This window comes from Dama dama, chromosome 17, assembly GCF_033118175.1.
Source record: "Dama dama isolate Ldn47 chromosome 17, ASM3311817v1, whole genome shotgun sequence".
In the NCBI taxonomy this organism is placed as follows: domain Eukaryota; kingdom Metazoa; phylum Chordata; class Mammalia; order Artiodactyla; family Cervidae; genus Dama; species Dama dama.
The window spans coordinates 51067461-51087944 of NC_083697.1; the positions used below are offsets into that span (position 1 = coordinate 51067461).

Sequence of the window (20484 nt, forward strand, 5' to 3'; positions counted from 1 at the left end):
TCTTTGGGTAAAGAGAGTAGGAACTAGATTAGGTCAGGTAGATCAGGAATGAGAGATGATCTGTGTATCTCTTCGTGCCTGTTTGTAACCCATTTGGAATGTTACACAATTAATATGAGAATATATTCTTGTATCATTATTATGATAATTTAGAAGCTTCTAGTTCTACTTCCTTCCCCAGAGGTAACCAGTTTTAAAATTTTGAGAGATATTCTTCCAATTTTCCATGTATCTAAATGGACATAAAAGTATATGAATGTAGTTTGGGTTTTCTTCAGGGCATGTGGGCTCATATTACTGTATTTGTATAGTATAATGTTTACTTTAAAAAGTTAATGATTCTTGAGTTCGTAGCGTACATTTAGAATTACTTTTCTTGGGAATTCCCTGGTGGTCCAGTGGTTAGGATTTGGCAATTTCACTTTTGTGGGCCTGGGTTCCATCCTTGGTCAGGGAACTAAGATTCTGCAAGCCATGTGGTGTAGCAAAAAAAAAAAAAAGGAATTTTCTTGGCACCATTTACAAAAATAGAATGAGAAATAGATTTGCAATAAAGGGAAACTTTATTAAAATATAAGGAAGATAATTTACTATCCACTGTTGATGTATTTCCACGAGGTATCTTCAGTTTTTTTAATTGTAGCAAAATGTATGTAAATAAGACATTTTTTAAACCATATTTAGCTGTACAGTTCAGTGGTATTAGGTGCATTCATATCGTTATGCAACTGTCAGAACTTTTTCCATCTTCCTAAACTGAAACTCTGAACCCATTAACTAACTCTTGTTCCCCCTTACCCTGAGCCCTTGGTAACTGCCATTCTGCTTTCTGTCTCTATGAAATTTGACTGCTAGGTACCTCATGTGTGTGCAGTCATACAGTATTCTCCTTTTGTGACTGGCTTATTTCACTTAACATGAGGTCTTCAAGGTTCATCCATGTTGTAGCATGTGTCAGAATTTCCTGCCTCTTTAAGGTAGAATAGTGTTTAATTGTATACAGTACTACCACATTTTAAAAATCCATCCATCTCCTGGTAGACATTTGGATTGCATTTGTTTGAGTTTTTTGTTTGTTGGTTTTTGGTGGGAGGACTCTTGGGTTTTTTGTTTGTTATTGAAAAGTGGATACGGTAAAATTGAATTTGATAAAGCTATGCAAAGCACTAAACTCCTGTGGAGACCCATTGTTTGAAAATAGTGTTTGCTGCCACAGGGATGTTTGCAGATTTTACTTTGTACAACTCAAATATATTATGGCTGTTGGAAAAATGACCTAAAATGCTTGTCCTACTAGTGGTAGACACCACAGTGGTCAAAGATATAATATAATGTTTGACTGGACATAGATCACTTGAGGTTTTAAATATAATCATTGGATAATTGTGACAGTTAGTAAAATGTACAAAATTATGTGCACTCTGAAGTGCCCAAAACAGAGATGGTGTTGTAATATATGTTTTAGTATTACATGATTTGACTTAAGAACTGTTTGAAGAATTTAAACTATTAGATAGGTGAAATAAAACAGCCCCTGCATCTGATGAAATAACTTAGTTGATAAATGTAACCTAAAATAGGTAGGAGTTACAACCTGTTAATTGTGAAAGTATCTAAAATCTTGATACTTTGTGGCAGTAATTTTCTGACTGAAGTTAAAATGAGAGTGAGGAGAGAATATCACAGAACTATCAAGAGCATCAAGGATATCACAGAGGTTCCTTTCTCTTTTCATACATTTCTCCCTAGAAAGTGCATACTCACTTCCCAGATTCTCTGCAGTTCTTTTCTGTTTAGCGGAGTTGTAATTCTAGGCCTACAGCCTGAAAATGTGACTTCTATTAACACATTTCAACACAATTCCATCTCAGAAACATGTGTCACGTTTTAGAACTCTTTAACACATGATTTTCTTTCATGTTCCTTTCCTATTAAAACATATACCCAAACAGATTGCTGCACATCAAACTTTTATAACATTTGGCATTACAAAATGGAAAAACATGAAGAGAATACAAAATGTAGATGAAGCATGGTGATGGAAAATTAAAGCAATAGATGAAAAGAAGTCCTTAGAGACTTTTAAACTAGTTCTTTCTAGGATGGCTAAAGTTATAGGACCATTCTTTAGCTTTAATAACTTCTTTCAGCCTCATGAGCTACTGGAAGGTAGCTGGTAATTTAAATGAGATGCTTAGTGTCAAGTGAAAAGCACTTCATGTATATTGTCTGTTAAATTTCCTTCTAATCTATGGGATTGAGACTGAGAAGAATTTTGGTGACTGGTCAGCATCAGATAATAGGCTCCTGTTCTTAGCTGAGATTGCCTTTATTCTTTTAACCTCTGCAATGCTTGGACTGGCTCTCTTTAAGTTAGTCTCTGTAAGTAGAGATTTTCTTAAATATGTTTACCACATGATTGTTTATTTAACATTGACAGATATAGATGGCAAGAAGATGCATAATTAAAATACTGATATTATTAGAACATTTGTTTAATAAATAATACATTTACCCCCCCCCCCTTTTTTTTTTTAATATGGAGTGCTTCATGAATTTTCCTGTCATCCTTGTGCAGGGGCCATGCTAATCTTCTCTGTATCATTCCAGTTTTAGTATGTGTGCTGCCAATGTGAGCACCATTTACCTCATTTTTAAAAAATTTGAGCTGCAACCAAGAACTAAGTAGACTAACCTGACTCATATCACCCTACTCTGCAGAAAGTTCTGATAAACTGTAGTAAACTCTTAGACTATCTGAGCATGTCCAATTTATTATACCTAAACCGAGCTACCAAACACCCCTTCTTTTTTTCTAATGTATTTTGTCTCCCAGTTTTATTGAGATATAATTGACACATAGCTTATATAAGTTTACGATATGCAGCATAATGATAACGTACATCACCAAAAGTTTGGTAAACAGCCACAGTCTCATACAGATAGAAAATTAAGAAATGAAACTCCCCCCTGATCTTCTCCTTAGGTTTTCCTCATTTCATGAAGTAGCTCCATCCTTTGGGTCACTTAGGCTAGAAACGTTGGAGTCACCATTGTCCTAGTCCTCTTTTTGCTTTGTCTCCATGATCCAGAGTATCATCAGATGTGGTAGTTTTGTTTTTAAAATAGGTCTGGAGGTTCTGATACTTCAGACAGCTTCTGTCCTGTGTGAGGCTTTGTCATCTTTAACCTACATAGTCACCATAACCTCTTAACTAGTTTCTTCTGCTTCTTCCCTTATGCCTTTTCTCTTTCTCTGCTCTGCAGCCAAATTCATGCTGACCTTCCTCTCTTCAGATCTTGATCTTGTTTGACTCAAAATTTGGAGTAAAAAGCTCAAGACCTCCCTGATGTTCCCTACAACGTGTACACCCCCACCTGTCACACAAACTCCCATAACCTCTTGTCTCCTAATAATCTTCTCTTGAAGTCTGTTCCTCACCGAAACACTCCTGCTTTGGGGCCCTTCCTTCACAGGAAATAATATTTCATCACCTTCTTCAGATCTTTGCTCAAATATTACCTCATTGAGGGCTTATTTAAAATTGTACACCTCACCCCCTGTCTACCTTATCCTTTCCTTCTGTTTCTCTCCATAGTGTTTACCACTATCTAATGTTCTGATTGTCAGTACATTGTAAACTGCTGCCAAGGATTTTGGTCCTGATTTATACACAAAGATATTCTCAGTACTTTAAAAAAGGGGTGGCACATTATAGATGTTAAAATATTTGTTGAATTAATGAATTTATCAAGAGAAAGGAAAATGCTTGAAGGCATGATTTATAGCCACAGATTGGATCATCATTCACGTAATTGAAATAAACGTAAAAGTGTGAAAAATTTAAAACATAAGTATTTCTTGAACAGTAAATAAAAAATTTATAGGAAAATGTTTTGTTTTGGCTTTAGAATTGTGACATTAGCAGTAACTGATCATCAGATTGTGCCTTCAAAGTCAGTAATGTTTATGCTTTACTCTCATGGGCAGTGATCTAGGTACTTTCACATTCAAGCAGTATTTAAGCATTATTATTGCAGTTTTATTCTGTTTTTTTTTTTTTATGCAGTTTTATTCTACAGAGAAGTTGTGATTGGTCAGAAATTACCCTTCCAGTGAGTTTCTTACCTATGTCTCTTCACTCCCAAGTCCAGAACTTGATCAGCGTAATCTTTTATACTCATGACCCCACAGTTTTTCAAGCCACCAAAATTTACATTTTATTTTAAACAAAAAGAGACCTAAGCAAGTAAACTGAAGGAGAAACAAAATGATGTGGAGAAAGTCAATTCACTCATAACCATTTTTGTTAAGTATATACTTTAAAGAAAGTAGAGGTAAATTTGGTTCCGACTCTTTAGTGTTTCTTCCTTAGTTTCCTTTCATATCCTAGAAGGGAAAGAAGCTTCTGTTGATGGCTGTATTTGCTTGTTTTGAGTAAATGCCTAGTGGTTTTTATGAGCTGATTTACTGCATTACTACTTTTCCTTCCTAATGTCCTTTACTCAGCACTTGAACAATGTACTGTTCTTCCATCTGCCTGTTCCCTTTCCCCACCCTCCTAGCTTAGACAGGTAACAACTTGCTAACACTGATCTATTTGAAAAAGGATAGTTGTGTGTGTGTATGTATGCATGTGTGTGTTTATATTATATTTGTCCATACTGTGCTATCTAGATTTCTAGCAAAAAATTCAACCATGTTCCAGTTGACCTCTGGGTGTTTGTCACTTTAAGAGCAGCAGCAGCAGCCACTTAATTTTTAATGATGTTGCTGAAAATTAGGATATACATTTTGAGAAGAGAGCTTCCCCATATGGGAACTCCTCAGAAGTAAAATTAGCTGAATATTGCATCTTCCAGAATTGCTAGATCTCAAATGTCTTTTAGTTAGTGGGTCTCATTGATCTTGAGTTTAACCTCTTAGCTATAGGTGCTTGAAGTCCCCTGGTCTCCAGTGTTTAATTGGAAAAGGAGTTACAGTTTTACTATCAAGATGGGAATTGGATAGTTTATCATTCTTGGAAAGATTCTTTGAAAGTTACTCAAACTAGATTTAGCTTTAGAATTGAAACCTTTATTAGCACTGGCAAAAAGGAGCTTAGAACTTAAATACCTAGAATACATGATTTTCATACTTTAGATAATAGCAGAGGTTACTTTGCTGTCATTATTTAACAGGACTGTTTCTAAGTACTTGGTTGACAACTCATTTAAAATTAAAGTTCTGTAGAACACATTCCCTAAATTATGGTATCTAATTAAAAACACATTGCATTATCAACTCAGAATTTAGAACTTCTCTTCTTAAAAATTTCTTATATATAATAGCCTGTGAGAATTTATGTAAAAACACTAACTTAGCTCAGCATGTAGTATGTCATCTATTGTAGGCACTGAAAACATTAAAAAGTTTTTTAACTTGTCGTCTCACCTATCTCACCTCCCCTTTATTCTTTTCCTTTTAAATACCATGTGACGTTAAATTCTATTTTGCCCAGTACTACTGCAGTTTGTGGGTATGGGAAGGTGGGGCAAAGGTCCAGAGATCTGAAACACCATGGTATATTCTGAGAAGTGTGCAGATGTCCAGTGTGGCTAGAGCAAATGTTGTCTGGAGGAGACCAGAAACTGGATCAGAGAGGAGCTGTTGCATATGTCCAGTTAAACCAAACCCAACACCTTTTTTCTTTAATACCTCTTAATATTGTGTTCTTCCCTCAACAAAACTCGGTTTCTTTTTTTTTTTAATCTTCAAATTTTAATTCGATTTAGTTATTTGACTGTGTTGGCACTCTCAGTTGTGGCTCATGGGCTTAGTTGTTGCTCAGCATGTGAAATCTTAGTTCTCCGACCAGGGATTGAGCTCATGTCCCTGCATTGCAAGGTGGATTCTTAACCACGGGACCACCCAGGGAAGTCTCCAAACTCAAGTTTCTCCTAGAGTAAGTCTACATGGGTATATTTTAAAAGCTGACAAATTTCTGTAATACCGTTTGATGATCTTTAAAAAGTTTTCTGTTGAGATTTCTGATGGTTTGAGAGTAATAAAATTTGGGATGCTGTAAAACAGTATGTGACAGATAAAGTCTTTGTAGTATTTTTTTAGTTTCTATTTTATATTGGAGTACAGTTGATTTACGTTGTTGTGCTAGTTTCAGATGTACAGCAAAATGCTTTGATTATACATATACAGTGCACGTGTGCTCACTTGTGTTCGACTCTTTGGGACCCTATGGACCGTAACTTGCTGGGTTCCTCTGTTCATGGGATATTCCAGGCAGGAATACTGGAGGAGGTTGCCATTTCCTTCTCCAGGGGATCTTACCAGCCCAGGGGTGGAACCTGGGTCTCCTGCGTGGCCATCGGGGAAGCCCCATATACATATACATGTATCTGTATTTCAGATTCTTTTGCCATTTAGGTTATTGCAGAGTGTTGAATAGAGTTCCCTGTGCTGTAAGTAGGTCCTGTTTTCTGTATAGAGAAGTTAACTGATAACTGACCGACTATCTTCAGCTAGACCCTGATCTACTTTCCGTGAGGCTAAGACTGGTAGCAGTCCATGGGGAAACATGGCCACACAGCTTCATAAGGGAAATAAGTTTCATGCTTATTTTTGTTTTGTCAACCAAAATTTATTTTGATAACTGCTACGATTTACAAGTCAGCTTTAAAAGATCTTTCGTGTGCATAAGTTCATTAACAACCTGGATCTCATGTGTAGGAATCAAATGAACTTTCTGACTTGAGCAATTAAATATGATTCTAATCCTTCTTAGTGACCTTAGTGAATGTGCATAGTCTCTTGCTAAATTATAGATAAAAAAATCTATTTATATATACTGCCTACGTTTTGATTAAGGTAAATTTATAAAATTAGATTATTGTTATATTAGCCAGGTTGAAGAATACAGCTTCAGTGTTGGACTTGATTTCTTCTGATTGCTTCTGGGAGATAGATTAGTGTAGCAACATGAATGTGGGTTTTAGAGTTGGGCACGTGGGAGGGAATGTTAGACCAACCACTTTCAGTCTCTGATGCATTATGTTGAATAGATTAGTGCTCAAATCTCCAGGAGCCTCAGTCTTCTCACCTGTAAAAGAAGGTAACTAGTCAGTCTTAGATCAGGATGAAATAAAATACCATTAGATTCCTAGCATGAGGCTTCTTAGGTGTTGATACGGGTAAAGAGCCTGCCGCACAATGCAGGAGATATAAGAGATGTGGGTTCGATCCCTGGGTTGGGAAGATCCCCTGGAGGAGGGCGTGGCAAACCCACTCCAGTATTCTTATCTGGAGAATCCCAGGACAGAGAAGCCTGGCAGGTTACAGTACATGGAGTGGCACAGAGTGAGAGATAAATGCAGTGACTTAGCACATGCACACACACGTCCCTAGCTTAAATTCCTGGCGTATTATCAACAGTGTTAGCCCCAGTACCTTGCCTTTTCTCCAATAATATTTACAACAGTATTGTGTAAAAAAAAGTGTTGAAATTCCAGCTAGAGGATCTAGTTTAAGTCCTAGTTCTTTTCTCTTATTGTGTGTTTTCTTGGGTCAATCACTTGACCACAGAGTGTCAGTTTTCTCCCCTATAAAATGGGATTATGAAAAATGAGATAATGAGTAAACATTAGGCTTTTATTCTTTATTATCTAATGTATTTAAAGCCTGCCTTAGTTCTCAGTGATTCATATTATTATTCCCATGTAAGAGAGGAATCGTACTTCAGGAACATTACCCTGATAGTTACATATAGGATATGTTTATTTGGAGGGACAGAGTGTAGGAAAAAATGTGGATTTCCTTCCAGGAGGTTGTAATATATATAGAGGCTTTGAAAGGTTTTAAGCTAGAGGAGGGAAATGATCAGTTTAAAAGATGATTGTGGCTGCAGTGATTCAGTGGACCAGATCCCTTGTTTCTGTTGTTCATTATTATTTTCCCACCTGCCCTGGTAGAATTCTTTTCTGTATTCAGTTATGCCACTATTACTAGCATTCCGAAGAGTTACCTGTATTTTGTAATCTGTATTCCCTACAACCTGCAATAAATCTAAATCTCAGGAATATTTCTGATATTCATCTGTTGAATCTACCCTTTTAAGCAGGAAATAATTTCTGTTTTTCCTTAGCATGTGCTTTTTAGCTCTAGCTGGGAAACTTTTGTCATCTTCCATTCCTTGTCTGTTAACCTGTACCCAAGCTGTTCCACAAACCCAGAGTAAGCAAACCTCTCCCAGCTCCCTCCTTCCCTTGGAAGCTCTTTTTATGGCTTGCTTTTATTAAAAGTTTTCTGATCAGTCATCCTAAAGCAGTGTTAATTGCTTTATGACATAGATTTGTGTGTTGCTTCTTTTACTTCTTTTGTGTATTTTGAGTGTTCATTCTTCTTATAACTGTAGAGTGCCAAGCTTGAAGCAACAGTTGAGTGAATTTTTAGTTTTAAAATATGATACATAGACTTCTTACTGTATCATTTAAGTAATGAAGTGTTTTTAATGTCTTCATGTGTGAAAAAGGTGGAGTGGGGTGAAGAGGAAGGAGGAATCAGGTAACCTGCCAAGGCAATCACAGAAGCACTAAAACCTGATAGTAGCCATTGATCTATTCATTTATCTGCATGCTCTTCATAGAAGTAAACTTTAAAACAGAAACTTTTTACACTTTAATGACTTCCATGGAATTAAAATGATTCAGTAATATTAGCATCAGGAAGGAGTGTCATTTGAGGGCATTCCTGTTGTTTCTATTAACGAATTCCATTTTATGCAGGTGTGTGGTAATTTCCAGCTCTCCTTCTACACAGAATAGTTGGTCAGAGGAGAACCTGGCATCTACCAAGTGTTCCAGACCTGTCTTTTAGGTTATTTTAATTCTTTGAGAAGAGAACTGAAGAATCAGTTGGGGCAGAGAGTTTTGTGGGCTTTGGATAGATCCCAGTAAAGCAAGCTAGTGGTAAAGAACCTACCTGCTAATGTAGGAGACATAGGAGACGTGGGTTTGATCCCAGAGTCAGGAAGATCCCCTGGAAAGGGCATGGCAACCCACTCCAGTATTCTTGCCTGGAGAGTCCCATGGACAGGAGCCTGGTGGGCTGCAGTCCATCGGGTCCCAGAAAGTCGAACACGACTGAAGCGAAAGTACTCACGCATGCAGAAAAGCAAGGGCTGTCACTGGCCGCTTAAGCAAGTACTCTCCCTCCTTCACTTGAGGGTCATGTTAAAAATGACAGTGTTACATGGCAGTAGCAGCCGCGGGTTTGCTTTTCTTAGTTGTGGCAGCAGTTAGCACAGTGCACTAGTGGCTTAAGAGACCAACACTTAAGTCCTTTTTTTGTTTGTTTGTTTGTTTTTAAGTCATTGAAATTATGAAACTGTCATTCAAATGGAAGCATTGTAGTTCTTCGGAAACATTTTGATCTCAAAAGGAAAGGAGAATGATACAGATATACTGGCTGAGGTGTTTTGAGGTGCATCGAAGTGTTCCAGCCTGTGGCTTACCTTAACATGTTCTTGAAGTACCATGGCGTGGATTAAAAGGTATGCTTTAGAAATCTTCCAGTGATCCCTCAAGGTCATGGGTAGAACAAACACTAATGATTCTATATTTAATTAACATGTATTTTAAAATATTTTAATACTTAGATTGCAGATGTGGTTATGGATTTATGACAAAAGTATTGTTTGTTTATAAAAATAACTGTATATCCCAAGCTTGTTGAATGAGTTCCCTCTCCCCTCCCTTTTGAGATACGGTTATAGGAGACACTGGAGTAGTAATTTTTTGCTAAATTTTAATAGTAATGGGCTATAATTTCTTTCATGAAATAGTTTGGGGATTATTCACATGTTAGTCTGTAATTATCTTTATGATTTACATCATAGGCTAGTTCCTCTGCAGTGCTGTCCTTTCATGGTAGCCTGAATAGGAAATAATTGGATGCAGTTCTTCAGTTAGGGTATTAATTTGACCAAACAAAATAATTTTTACGTGGACCATTTATAGTTTGTGCTGTTTTTGTCTTTTACAAAAAATTTTTACTGAGAGGAAAGTGAGTGATTCTTCATTAATAGTGTGATTGTTCTCTCTTCACCACCATAAGAATACAGTTAATCTTTCATGTGCTTGAGGTATGTAGTCCCACTGTTACTTATGGTTGCTAATAGTGGTAATTCTAGGCTTCATATTTACCTTCTTAACCATCAAAAATCTTTAAGATTTTTATCTTCATAACATTTTATTTGAGTGATGTAGTCAAAACTATTTCTTAATTATTTGAAACCTTGGAAACCTTCTAATTGTGTACTATGTGCTTGTTAGTAAATGTTTTCTTAAAGTTGGTGGAAGTGAATCAACCCAGGGAGAATGCTGAATTCATTTATGTTACGTTGGGTTCAAAATTTTTTATCTTTTAGGTTATGAAGGAAAATATGTTGGGAAAATAGAGGTTTAAATCATGGAAATATAAGTGTAATAGAAATACAGTGGTACAGCCTGTAATTTTTATCATTTAGGCTACCTTATATTGAGAACCTTTTGATGCATCAGCAGTTAAATTATCAGTGGAATTTAGTTGTTAAATCTAAGACAAAAGGACTTTATATTAAATTCTAGCCTATAATGACAGTGAATTAAATTTCACGGTGAAGCCAACTGTCGATTAATTCAACAGGTGTTTTATGTCCAATATGGCAATATCTACTCTCCTAAAAAGATTTTTTCTGACATAATGGGTTGGAGATGGTATTGATACGTTGTCTACAAAATATATTTCTCTGTAATATTTGCCACTTCAGCTTAAAAAAGTCTCCTTTCATATCTCCTTTTAGATGCACTTGGGCATCCGTCTGTTTCTTTTTAACGCCACAGAGGATTCTTGATGCACAGCCAGAGCTGGGTACTTGTTTTCTTTTGGAAGAGCTTATACCTTAGTGGTTAAGAGCTTAGATTCTGCAGCCAGCCAACCTGGGTTTCAGCTCTGGCACTACTTTGTTGTTTTGACAGGTTGTAAGAATGACTTGGAAAAAAATATAAATTTATGTATTAAAAATACAATACCATAAGTATATACTTATATAATTTATATATTGCATTATGTGTATATACTTATGTGTATATGCACACATGTACATTCCTTAACACACACCACTTATATAGATAAATTATATATGCATTTAGTGCAGGATTGAGCATGCGAGAAGCCAGTGTTGGAGTAACAGTGGTGATGATTATTAAATGCTGTATCAGGAACTCCTTTTTGTGGGGGTGTAATTCTGTCACATTTTTTCTTTTCCTGAATCTTATACCTTCTTGTATGGTCTTCCTGGAGTTAAATAAACAATCACTCTTTGACTAATGTTTTCAGTTTTTTGAGCTTTTTCTCCTCAGGGAAAGAAGGTGGCCATTCGAGACTGGTAGTTTATCTGTGGTTCTCTTATCCTGCTAGGTTGATGTGTGTGTTCCTTGAAGCTGTGTTTTTCAAATTGCAGGTTTCTACCTATTCATTAGTGCGTCAAGAACTCAGTTTAGTGGGTTATGATCAGCATTAAGACATGTAATAGAAAAGAAAATCAGCGCAGTGAATATAGAAAGGAAACAAACTTGTTTCACTTTTTTTTTTTTTCATTTATTTTTATTAGTTGGAGGCTAATTACTTTACAGTACTGTAGTGGTTTTTGCCATACATTGACATGAATCAGCCATGGATTTACATGCGTTCCCCATCCCGATCCCCCCTCCCGCCTCCCTCCCCATCCGATCCCTCTGGGTCTTCCCAGCGCATCAGCCCTGAGCACTTGTGTCATGCATCCAACCTGGGCTGGTGATCTGTTTCACCCTTGATAGTATACTTGTTTCAGTGCTGTTCTCTCTGAACATCCCACCCTTGCCTTCTCCCACAGAGTCCCAAAGTCTGTTCTGTACATCTGTGTCTCTTTTTCTGTTTTGCATATAGGGTTATTGTTACCATCTTTCTAAATTCCATATATATGCGTTAGTATACTGTATTGGTCTTTATCTTTCTGGTTTACTTCACTCTGTGTTTCACTTTTTTAAGCTGAAATAAACAAGATATGCACATTTATGTGTATGTTGATTGGATCCTTTTAGTTCCACTAAGTGTATACTTCCCATAGTAATAGATGTCCCTCAGCAGTGGTATTAGTTTTATATTGTTTTGCCTTGCTGAGAAAAAGTGACCAGGATAGATTCCAGTCTGTGGCTCCTAGTGATATGCCAGTGAAGTTTAGTATAGGAGACTATCTGAGGAGTAGGAAGAAAAGGGAAAGATAGTGGCTACAGCTTTTGAGTGGCATTAACTAAGCCTGTTTTATCAAGTAATCTAGTATACTGTCCCTTGGCATCTATTCTGGTGTTAATCAACTCTTAGATCAGTAGTTTTCAAACTGCCAATGGCAGCCCATTTTGCAATCAATTTAATAAGTGGCTGTTCTTCTTGCCGCTGCTCCCCCCCCCCCCCCCCGACAAATTAAATGAAGCAGAAAAGAACAGAAAAGGAAATGTCATGAATGTATCACATGATATAATTGTGTAAAAACTTGTTTCAAGGGTACGTATGTGTACTGTATTGCAGACCTAAGTTCTAGTAATGATCAACTGGAAAACAGTATGAAACTCCGTCTTATAAATCTGTATTGTCAAACTGATTTCAGCCGCAGAAGACCTCAGATATTTAAAACAGTATTATTAGCTCAGTAGTTTTATCTCTGCGACAGTAGGGAACAGGTATTTAACTATGAAACTTCATTTTTGTTTTTTATAGTATTATTTGTGTGTGTGTGTGCTTGCTTGCTTGCCCTGGTAAATATTTAAAGGCTCATGGTGTCAGTGATAGTGAAGTCTCTCAGTCGTGTCTGACTCTGCAAGCCTGTGGACTGTAGACGGCCAGTCTTTTTCTGTCCATGGGATTTTTTCCAGGCAAGAATACTGGAGTGGGTTGCCATTTCCTTCTCGACAAGGCTCATAGATAAGAAATTTATAGTATTTCTTAGTTGTGGAGGAGTTTGCTCTTTCTTTGAATTGATGAAAATGACCCATGCAATTAAAAAAGTACGAAAAAAAACTGATGATACATACTAAAATCTACCCCCTTCATTCTCCTATTCCTTAAATCTTAGAACCTTTTCATATGCCGCCTTTGCTTCAGAAGGTAAATATGAAAGTTTAACATTGAAAAATTTTTTACCATAAATTAGGTATATCACAGATATTTAAGGTAGTTAAATGTTAGAACTTCTGTTTTTGTGAGGGTTTGATAATTTTTGAATTTTTATTTTTCTTGGATTAGTGCCTCTGCTATTCCAGTATCCTCATAACAGCACATATTTGCTTTATAGACTTACTAAAGATGATCACAGAGTTCCTAGTGAGTATTTTTTAAAAAATAAAGCCTCAGAGTAGGATAGTGTCAGCATATGCATGTTTTAAGATTGTGTTTGAAATACAGTTTCCTCCTCCCTAGAAAACAATAAGAGAATGAAGACTTCTGGTAAATTGTTTCGTAACAATGGAATTTGTACATTAGTTTTCTGCACTTGGGAGTTGAAAAACAGATAAAATCTTTGCCAAAATAATAGCCAAAAGATAATAAGCCCAACTCATTTTTCTCTGCAAGTTCTTAGAAATTGAGTCAAAACCATAATAGTAGCTGCTCTGAACTGGGTGAAATATACTCCAGTCCAGTCGCTCAGTCATGTCCGACTTTTTGTGACCCCAGGGACTGCAGCACGCCAGACTTCCTTGTCCATCACCAACTCCTGCAGCTTGCTCAAAGTCATGTCCATCAAGTCGGTGATGCCATCCAACCATCTCATCTTCTCTTGTGCCCTTCTCCTCCTGCCTTCAGTCTTTTCAAGCATCAGGGTCGTTTCCAGTGAGTCAGTTCTTTGCATTAGGTGGCCGAAGTATTGGAGCTTCAGCTTCAGTATCTAGTCCTTCCAATGAATAATCAGGACTGATCTCCTTTAGGATGGACTGGTTGGATCTCCTGGCTGCCCAATAGACTCTCAAGAGTATTCTCCAACACCACAGTTCAAAAGCATCAGTTCTTTGATGCTCAACTTTCTTTATGGTCCACCTCTCACATCCATACATGACTACTGGAAAAACCATAGCTTTGACTATACAGACCTTTGTTGGTAAAATAATGTCTCTGCTTTTTAATATGTTGTCTAGGTTGGTCAACTTAGAAATTACCTTTTGAAATTATAGAAAGTAGGTTAAGTATTTTCCCCCCTCTCCCCTCCGCACCCTCCCCGCAGTGGGTTAAGTGCCTTCAGAATGGTGGCTTGTCTTTGCATCAGTTTGTAGACCTGCTGTTGTTAGTCATACCAGCAGAGAACAAGAGCCTATGGATTTAGAGAAAGGGAGAGTTCAGTTCATTCGCTCAGTAGTTTCTGACTCTTTGCAACCCCATGGACTGCAGCACGCCAGGCTTCCCTGTCCATGACCAACTCCTGGAGTTTACTCAAATTCATGTCCATCGAGTCGGTGAAGCCATCCAACAATTTCATCCTCTGTCATCACCTTCTCCTCCCACCTTCAATCTTTCCCAGCATCAGGATCTTTTCAGATGAGTCAGTTCTTTGCATCAGGTGGCCAGAGTATTAGAGTTTTAGCTTCAACATCAGTCCTTCCAATGAATATTCAGGACTGATCTCCTTTAGGATGGATTGGCTGGATCTCCTTGCAGTCCAAAGGACTCTCAAGAGTCTTCTCCAACACCACAGTTCAAAAGCATCAATTCTTCAGCACTCAGCTTTCTTTAAGGTCCAACTCTCACATCCATACATGACTACTGGAAAAACCATAGCTTTGAATAGATGGACCTTTGTTGGCAAAGTAATGTTTCTGCTTTTTAACATGCTGTCTAGGTTGGTCATAGCTTTTCTTCCAAGGAACAGGCGTCTTTTAATTTCAAGGCTGCAGTCACCATCTGCAGTGATTTTGGAGCCCAAGAAAAGTCTCTCACTGTTTCCGTTGTTTCCCCCATCTATTTGCCATGAAGTGATGGGACCAGATGCCATGATCTTAGTTTTCTGAATGTTGAGTTTTAAGCCAATTTCTTCACTCTCCTCTTTCACTTTGATTAAGAGGCTCTTTAGCTTCTTCTTACTTTCTGCCATAAGAATGGTGTCATCTGCATATCTGAGATTATTGATATTTCTCCCGGCAATCTTGATTCTGATTTGTGCTTCATCCAGCCTGGCATTTCATATGATGTACTCTGCATTTAAGTTAAATAAGCAGGATGACAATATACTGCCTTGACGTACTCCTTCCCAATTTGGAACCTGTTGTTTCATGTACACTTCTGTCCTTTCTTTCCATGTACAGCTGAATCCTTTCTATTGTTGTTTCCCCAAGCACTCCACCGCACCCCGAGTCCCCCACCCAACCATATCTTTTCTCAGACTTCCTGCTTTTATCAGTGGTGTTACTTGGCTTTTCATCATTATGTTAGTCATGTTTACTTCCATCATCATCACTTTTGGCCTCATGCTGCTTATCCTGTTGGGTGCAAGTTTTCATGCAAGGGGATACCCTTGTGTCATTTCTTTCTTTATAACTGTGTCCCTTTTACTTTGGTTATCATAACACATGAGAGCAACTTATCTTTTTCTTTCAAAGCTTTTCCTCCTAAACTGTAGTTTAGAAAGAAACTCAACTACCTTCTAGTTATAGTTGTCTTAGAACTGAGATCACTGACCAGAGGCAGCACCCCAACCACACATTTAGGATCAGAAGAAAACATACCATAAAATTACTATGTCAATTATTAGATATGGTTCCAATATACTTTTGGTTACTAAAAACAGATCAGTCAAAAATACCCCCTAAGAATGAAGATTAAGGTGCTTTGAAAGTATTTTAAAAGTTATTTTAGATTCTGAAGGTAACAAAGTTTAAAAAAAAATCTTTTAAGTAAATGATAGTATTTTTAGAATTAGGAACTTTCTGAAACTAGTTTATAATTTACTTTAAAAATAATACTATTTTGCATTTCTGTGGGATCTGGGATATCTGTTAAGAGTATTAGAACCCATCTCAATTATGAACCTAATTGAAAATGGGTATATGCTTTGAAACTGTCATAAAAATCAGGGAATCTCTTTCTTTTGAAAAATACAATGGAATCAGTTGATGTTACACTATTCAACTGTTAGTGTAGGTAGGTGAGTGATGAGCAGGAAAATGTGCATGCATTTTCTTGGAAATGCCAGACTTGTCACTTCAGTGAGGAGTACAGCTTTCATAATGGAGACCGTATCAACCATGTAACCAGTTTCCTACACCTGAGTGAATGAGCTCTGTGAGGCTCTGGTAGCTGATGAAGAGAAACTGCAAATAAAATCATGGCAGCCTTAGTTGACCTCCACACGTCTCCAGGTGTTGCTTTAACAGTTACTGAGTCAACATAAAATCTTGAAAGATCATAATTGAAAATGTGCTAGTGGTCAGGAAGGACGACTGCCCCTTTTCCCCCTCTGCCCCTTAGTTATTTGTTGTAAGGAATTCTGGGGATTCCTAGGGTGGGAGATAGAACAAAACATTTTCAAAGCATTTACTTTGATTGAGTGCTTTTGTGTTTTATCATAGCAATGAGTGAAAGAAAGTGATCAAAACTGTATGTTGAAGTGCTGGTGATAGCAGCTAGATTAATTGTGCATGAAATTGAACTTATTAAAATTCCTTTATTGTTGAAATTCCTGTGGAAAAAAATACTCTGAGAAACTCTAGTCCCGGGGCAAGGATAGGGGAGAGGCAAGTAACAGAAATATATAAAACTTGGAACAGGCAGAATCCATTGAAAGCATTCACTTTTGAAATAAAAGCTCCTTCGTCCTCTGCCGGGAGCCAGTTTCTAATCCTACTCGTTCCCAATCCTCCACATTACACAAATTTTTGTTTTATTGATTCCTATATCCTCAGCCCCAGGACAGTGACTAGTCAAGCAGGTACTCAGTAAATACTTGTTGAATGAACGAACTTTTTGAGAACACTAGGTTTTAAGATAACGTGTCTGTCCTGCAACAGCAGAATAGGCCATTCTCTTATTTACCAACCTCTTAATTTATAAATAGCATGAGTGGATATATACAGAAGTGCGTCTTGTTTTGAAATGATCTTAATTTGAACAGTTCTGTCATCAGTTACCTTTTGTGAATTGGGGTTTATAAGTCTAAATGCTGAGAAAAGCTGAGTGCATAATAGCTAACACTTAGCAGGTATTGAACTTACAAAATGCCCCCTTAAAGTGTTTTACAGGTATTAGCTCAGTCTTCACATGGCTTTCCAGGTTGTCATTTAACTTTCCTATTTTACAGATATGGAGACTGAAGCTCCAGAATAACTGTGAAAGGATTGTGGTGTTTTTATTGTTGTTAGAAAGTCCTGAACTTTGAGGTAGAAAAACTTGAGAATCGTTTATACAACAATTCAACATATTTTTCTCACAATAGTAGATATCCAAGTGTGAGATTTTTTTTTTGGGGGGGTAGGGAAAGAATGTGATCTATGTTCATATCCCACAGAAGAAAAGCTCTGTATTTGAATGAAAACATTTCCATATTTGGTGTTGACCAGATTTGGTTTGTTAGGAGGTGGACAATTGCCCTTTTATGGCCATCAGACACTTCATGGCTCTCTTTTATGTTTCTTCAACTTGGTGACTCTGTCACTTCCTCAAGCAATCTTTTTCTATCCTATCTTTTTTTTTTTTTTTTACTGCTCTTTTATATTGCAGTGTTCTCTCTTCTTTCTTTCTTTCTACCCCTGAGCCCCCCTCTCTCGTTTACATGTAGTCAGAACGAACAAGAATATCAGCTCTATATTCTTATTGTTTAGAATAATATGTGACTGTGTTTTGAGTCTGGGAATCTCGTAAACCAAGTGAGAAATAAGGATATTATGAAAATAGCATAAAATGTAGGTGCTAGTAAATTGTCCAAAAGTGAAGAAGGCTGACCCAAGGCAAAGTAGTATTCCTCTTTCAGAAGAAAGTTGTTGAGTATAATAGCCAGACGAGTAGGATTAATTTCTTTAGGAATACTGGAACCAAACCAAGGCATTTTTGGATAATCAGGAAAAAAGTCAACAATTAGAATGATCCCCCTTTTGCTTTGATTTTTGTTCCAGAATTCAAACTTATACTTAGAATTAAGTACTTAACTTCAATCTTAAACTATCCTTCATACCCAAGAGTTATTAACATTTTAAAAGCCCAGGAAGTTAATTTGTTAACAGCATCATTATTACAGGCTTATACATAATGCATCTTATATTAGCACTTGATTATTGTTATTGTAGTAAAAAATTGCCTGGGTGAAATTGCTGAAAATTTACACCTGGTATATGAAGTTTTCCTAACAGTTAGTTTTAGATTCAACAAAACTACATGAAAGAACATAAACTTCTAAGGAGTTCTTTCCAGCTGTATTGTTGATAGCCCCATTTAGATCTTGATACCGGTTCTTAATAGAATCTGTCAACAATGTGGATTATCACTTTTTTTTTGAAGTGTCAGTATGCCTCATTAAACTACACTGCTATTGAAGAGCAAGAAACAGCAATTACCTATATAGCACGGTATCTTAGCAGGGTATTCTTTATGGGAAAAGTAAACAGTTTCATTAGAGTGAGGAAATTAATCATCATTTTAGCTTTTTGGACTTGGTAAAATAGTTAATTCCTTTTTCTCCTCATTATAAAATTTGTGAAGTTAGTATCAGCTCACTTGGTAGACAATTTATAATTTTTTCCTCCACTGTAGAAAATGTTGGACATTTCAGATCATTTTGTTTATAATCACTGGTTAATTCAAAATAGTTGATCATCATCAAACATAGACATTTCTTCAAAGAAGACATACAGATGGGCAAGAGGCACATGGAAACGTACTTAATTATTAGATATCTAGTTATTAGGTATCACGTACTTCAACAGTACGTAAACCAAGAAATTCCAGATGTTCAAGCTGGATTTAGAAAAGGCAGAACCAGAGATCAAAACTATGACAAACCTGAACAGCATATTAAAAAGCAGAGACATTACTGACGAAGGTTCATCTATTCAAAGCTATGGTTTTTCCAGTAGTCATGTATGGATGTGAGAGTTGGACCTTAGAAGAAAGCTGAGCGCCGAAGAATTGATGCTTTTGAACTGTGGTGTTGGAGAAGACTCTTGAGAGTCCCTTGGACAGCAGGGAGGTCAAACCAGTCAATCCTAAAGGAAATCAATCCTGAATATTCATTGGAGGGACTAATGGTGAAGCTGTAATACTTTGGCCACCTAATGCAAAGAATTGTCTCATTGGTAAAGACCCTGATGCTGGGAAAGATTGAAGGCAGGGAGAGAAGGGGATGACAGGGGATGAGTTGGTTGGATGGCATCACCGACTCAATGGACGTTGAGCAAGCTCCAGGAGTTGGTGATGGACAGGAAAGTCTGATGTGCTGCAGTCCCTGGGGTTGCAAGGAATCGGACACGACTGAGCAACTGAACTGAACTGAATTACTAGAGAAATACAAATCAAAACTACAGTTAGACATCAACTTACAACAATCAGAATGGCGATCATCAAAAAGTCTACAAACAGTAATTTTGGAGAAGGTTTGGAGAGAAGGGAACCGTCTCACACTGTAGGTGGGAATGTAAATTGGGATAGCCACTGTGGAGAACAGTATGGAGGTTCCTTTAAAAACTAAAAATAGAGCTGCCATGTGATCCTGCAATGACTTGTCAGGTGCCACTGGTGGTAAAGTGCCAGTGCAGGCGACGAAGGAGACTCAGGTTTGATCCGCGGGTCAGGAACATCTCCTGGAGGAGGGCTTGGCAACCCACTCTAGTATCTTGCGTGGAGAATCTAGTGTCTTGCCTGGAGAATCCCATGGACAGAGAAGCCTGGTGGCCTGTCGTCCGTAGAGTCACAAGGGGTTGGACACGACTGAAGCGACTTGGCACAGCAGGCACAGGATCCTGCCGCCCACCCCTGGGCTCATATCCGGAGAAGGACATGGTCTGCAAGGGCGCATGCACCCCATGTTCATTATGACACAGTTTACAATGGCCAAGACATGAAGGCAGCCCAAGTGTCCATCGACAAGGCAGTGGATGAAGATTTTGTACACATGTACCATGAAATGTTGGGCTTCCTTCGTGGCTCAGTTGGTAAAGAATCTGACTGCAATGCCGGAGACCTGGGTTTGATCCCGGGGTCGGAACATCCCCTGGAGGAGGGCATGGCAACACGTGAGAACACCCCAGTATTCCTGCCTGAAGAGACCCCGCGGCCAGAGGTGCTCGGCGGGCTGCACTCCACGGGGTTGCAGTCAGACAGGCTGAGCGACTGAGCGCACCGTGAAACACTGCTTAGCTACTGCAGAGGATGGAGTGATTTCATTTGCAGCCAGGGGGTTAATGTAGGGATTGTCGTACTGAGTGAAGTAAGTCAGAAATGAT

The 20484-nt window shown here is 37.7% G+C and overlaps 1 protein-coding gene and 1 non-coding gene across 4 annotated transcripts in view; one reads left to right on the forward strand and one right to left on the reverse strand.

Annotated features, from left to right (window-relative positions):
* RBPJ (recombination signal binding protein for immunoglobulin kappa J region) overlaps positions 1-20484 on the forward strand; it is a 107122-nt gene that overhangs the window by 28874 nt on the left and 57764 nt on the right. The window contains exon 2 of one of the 3 annotated variants that reach the window (XM_061164505.1): positions 9363-9545. The exons of the other annotated variants lie outside the window; for them this stretch is intronic. Coding sequence (XP_061020488.1) covers positions 9529-9545 — 17 coding nt within the window. The 5' untranslated portion in view covers positions 9363-9528. The remainder of the gene's footprint in view (positions 1-9362; positions 9546-20484) is intronic. 3 annotated transcript variants of the gene reach the window in all.
* LOC133071985 (U6 spliceosomal RNA) lies at positions 2534-2640 on the reverse strand. Its single transcript, XR_009696598.1, has one exon. It is a non-coding gene; the product is annotated as a U6 spliceosomal RNA (small nuclear RNA).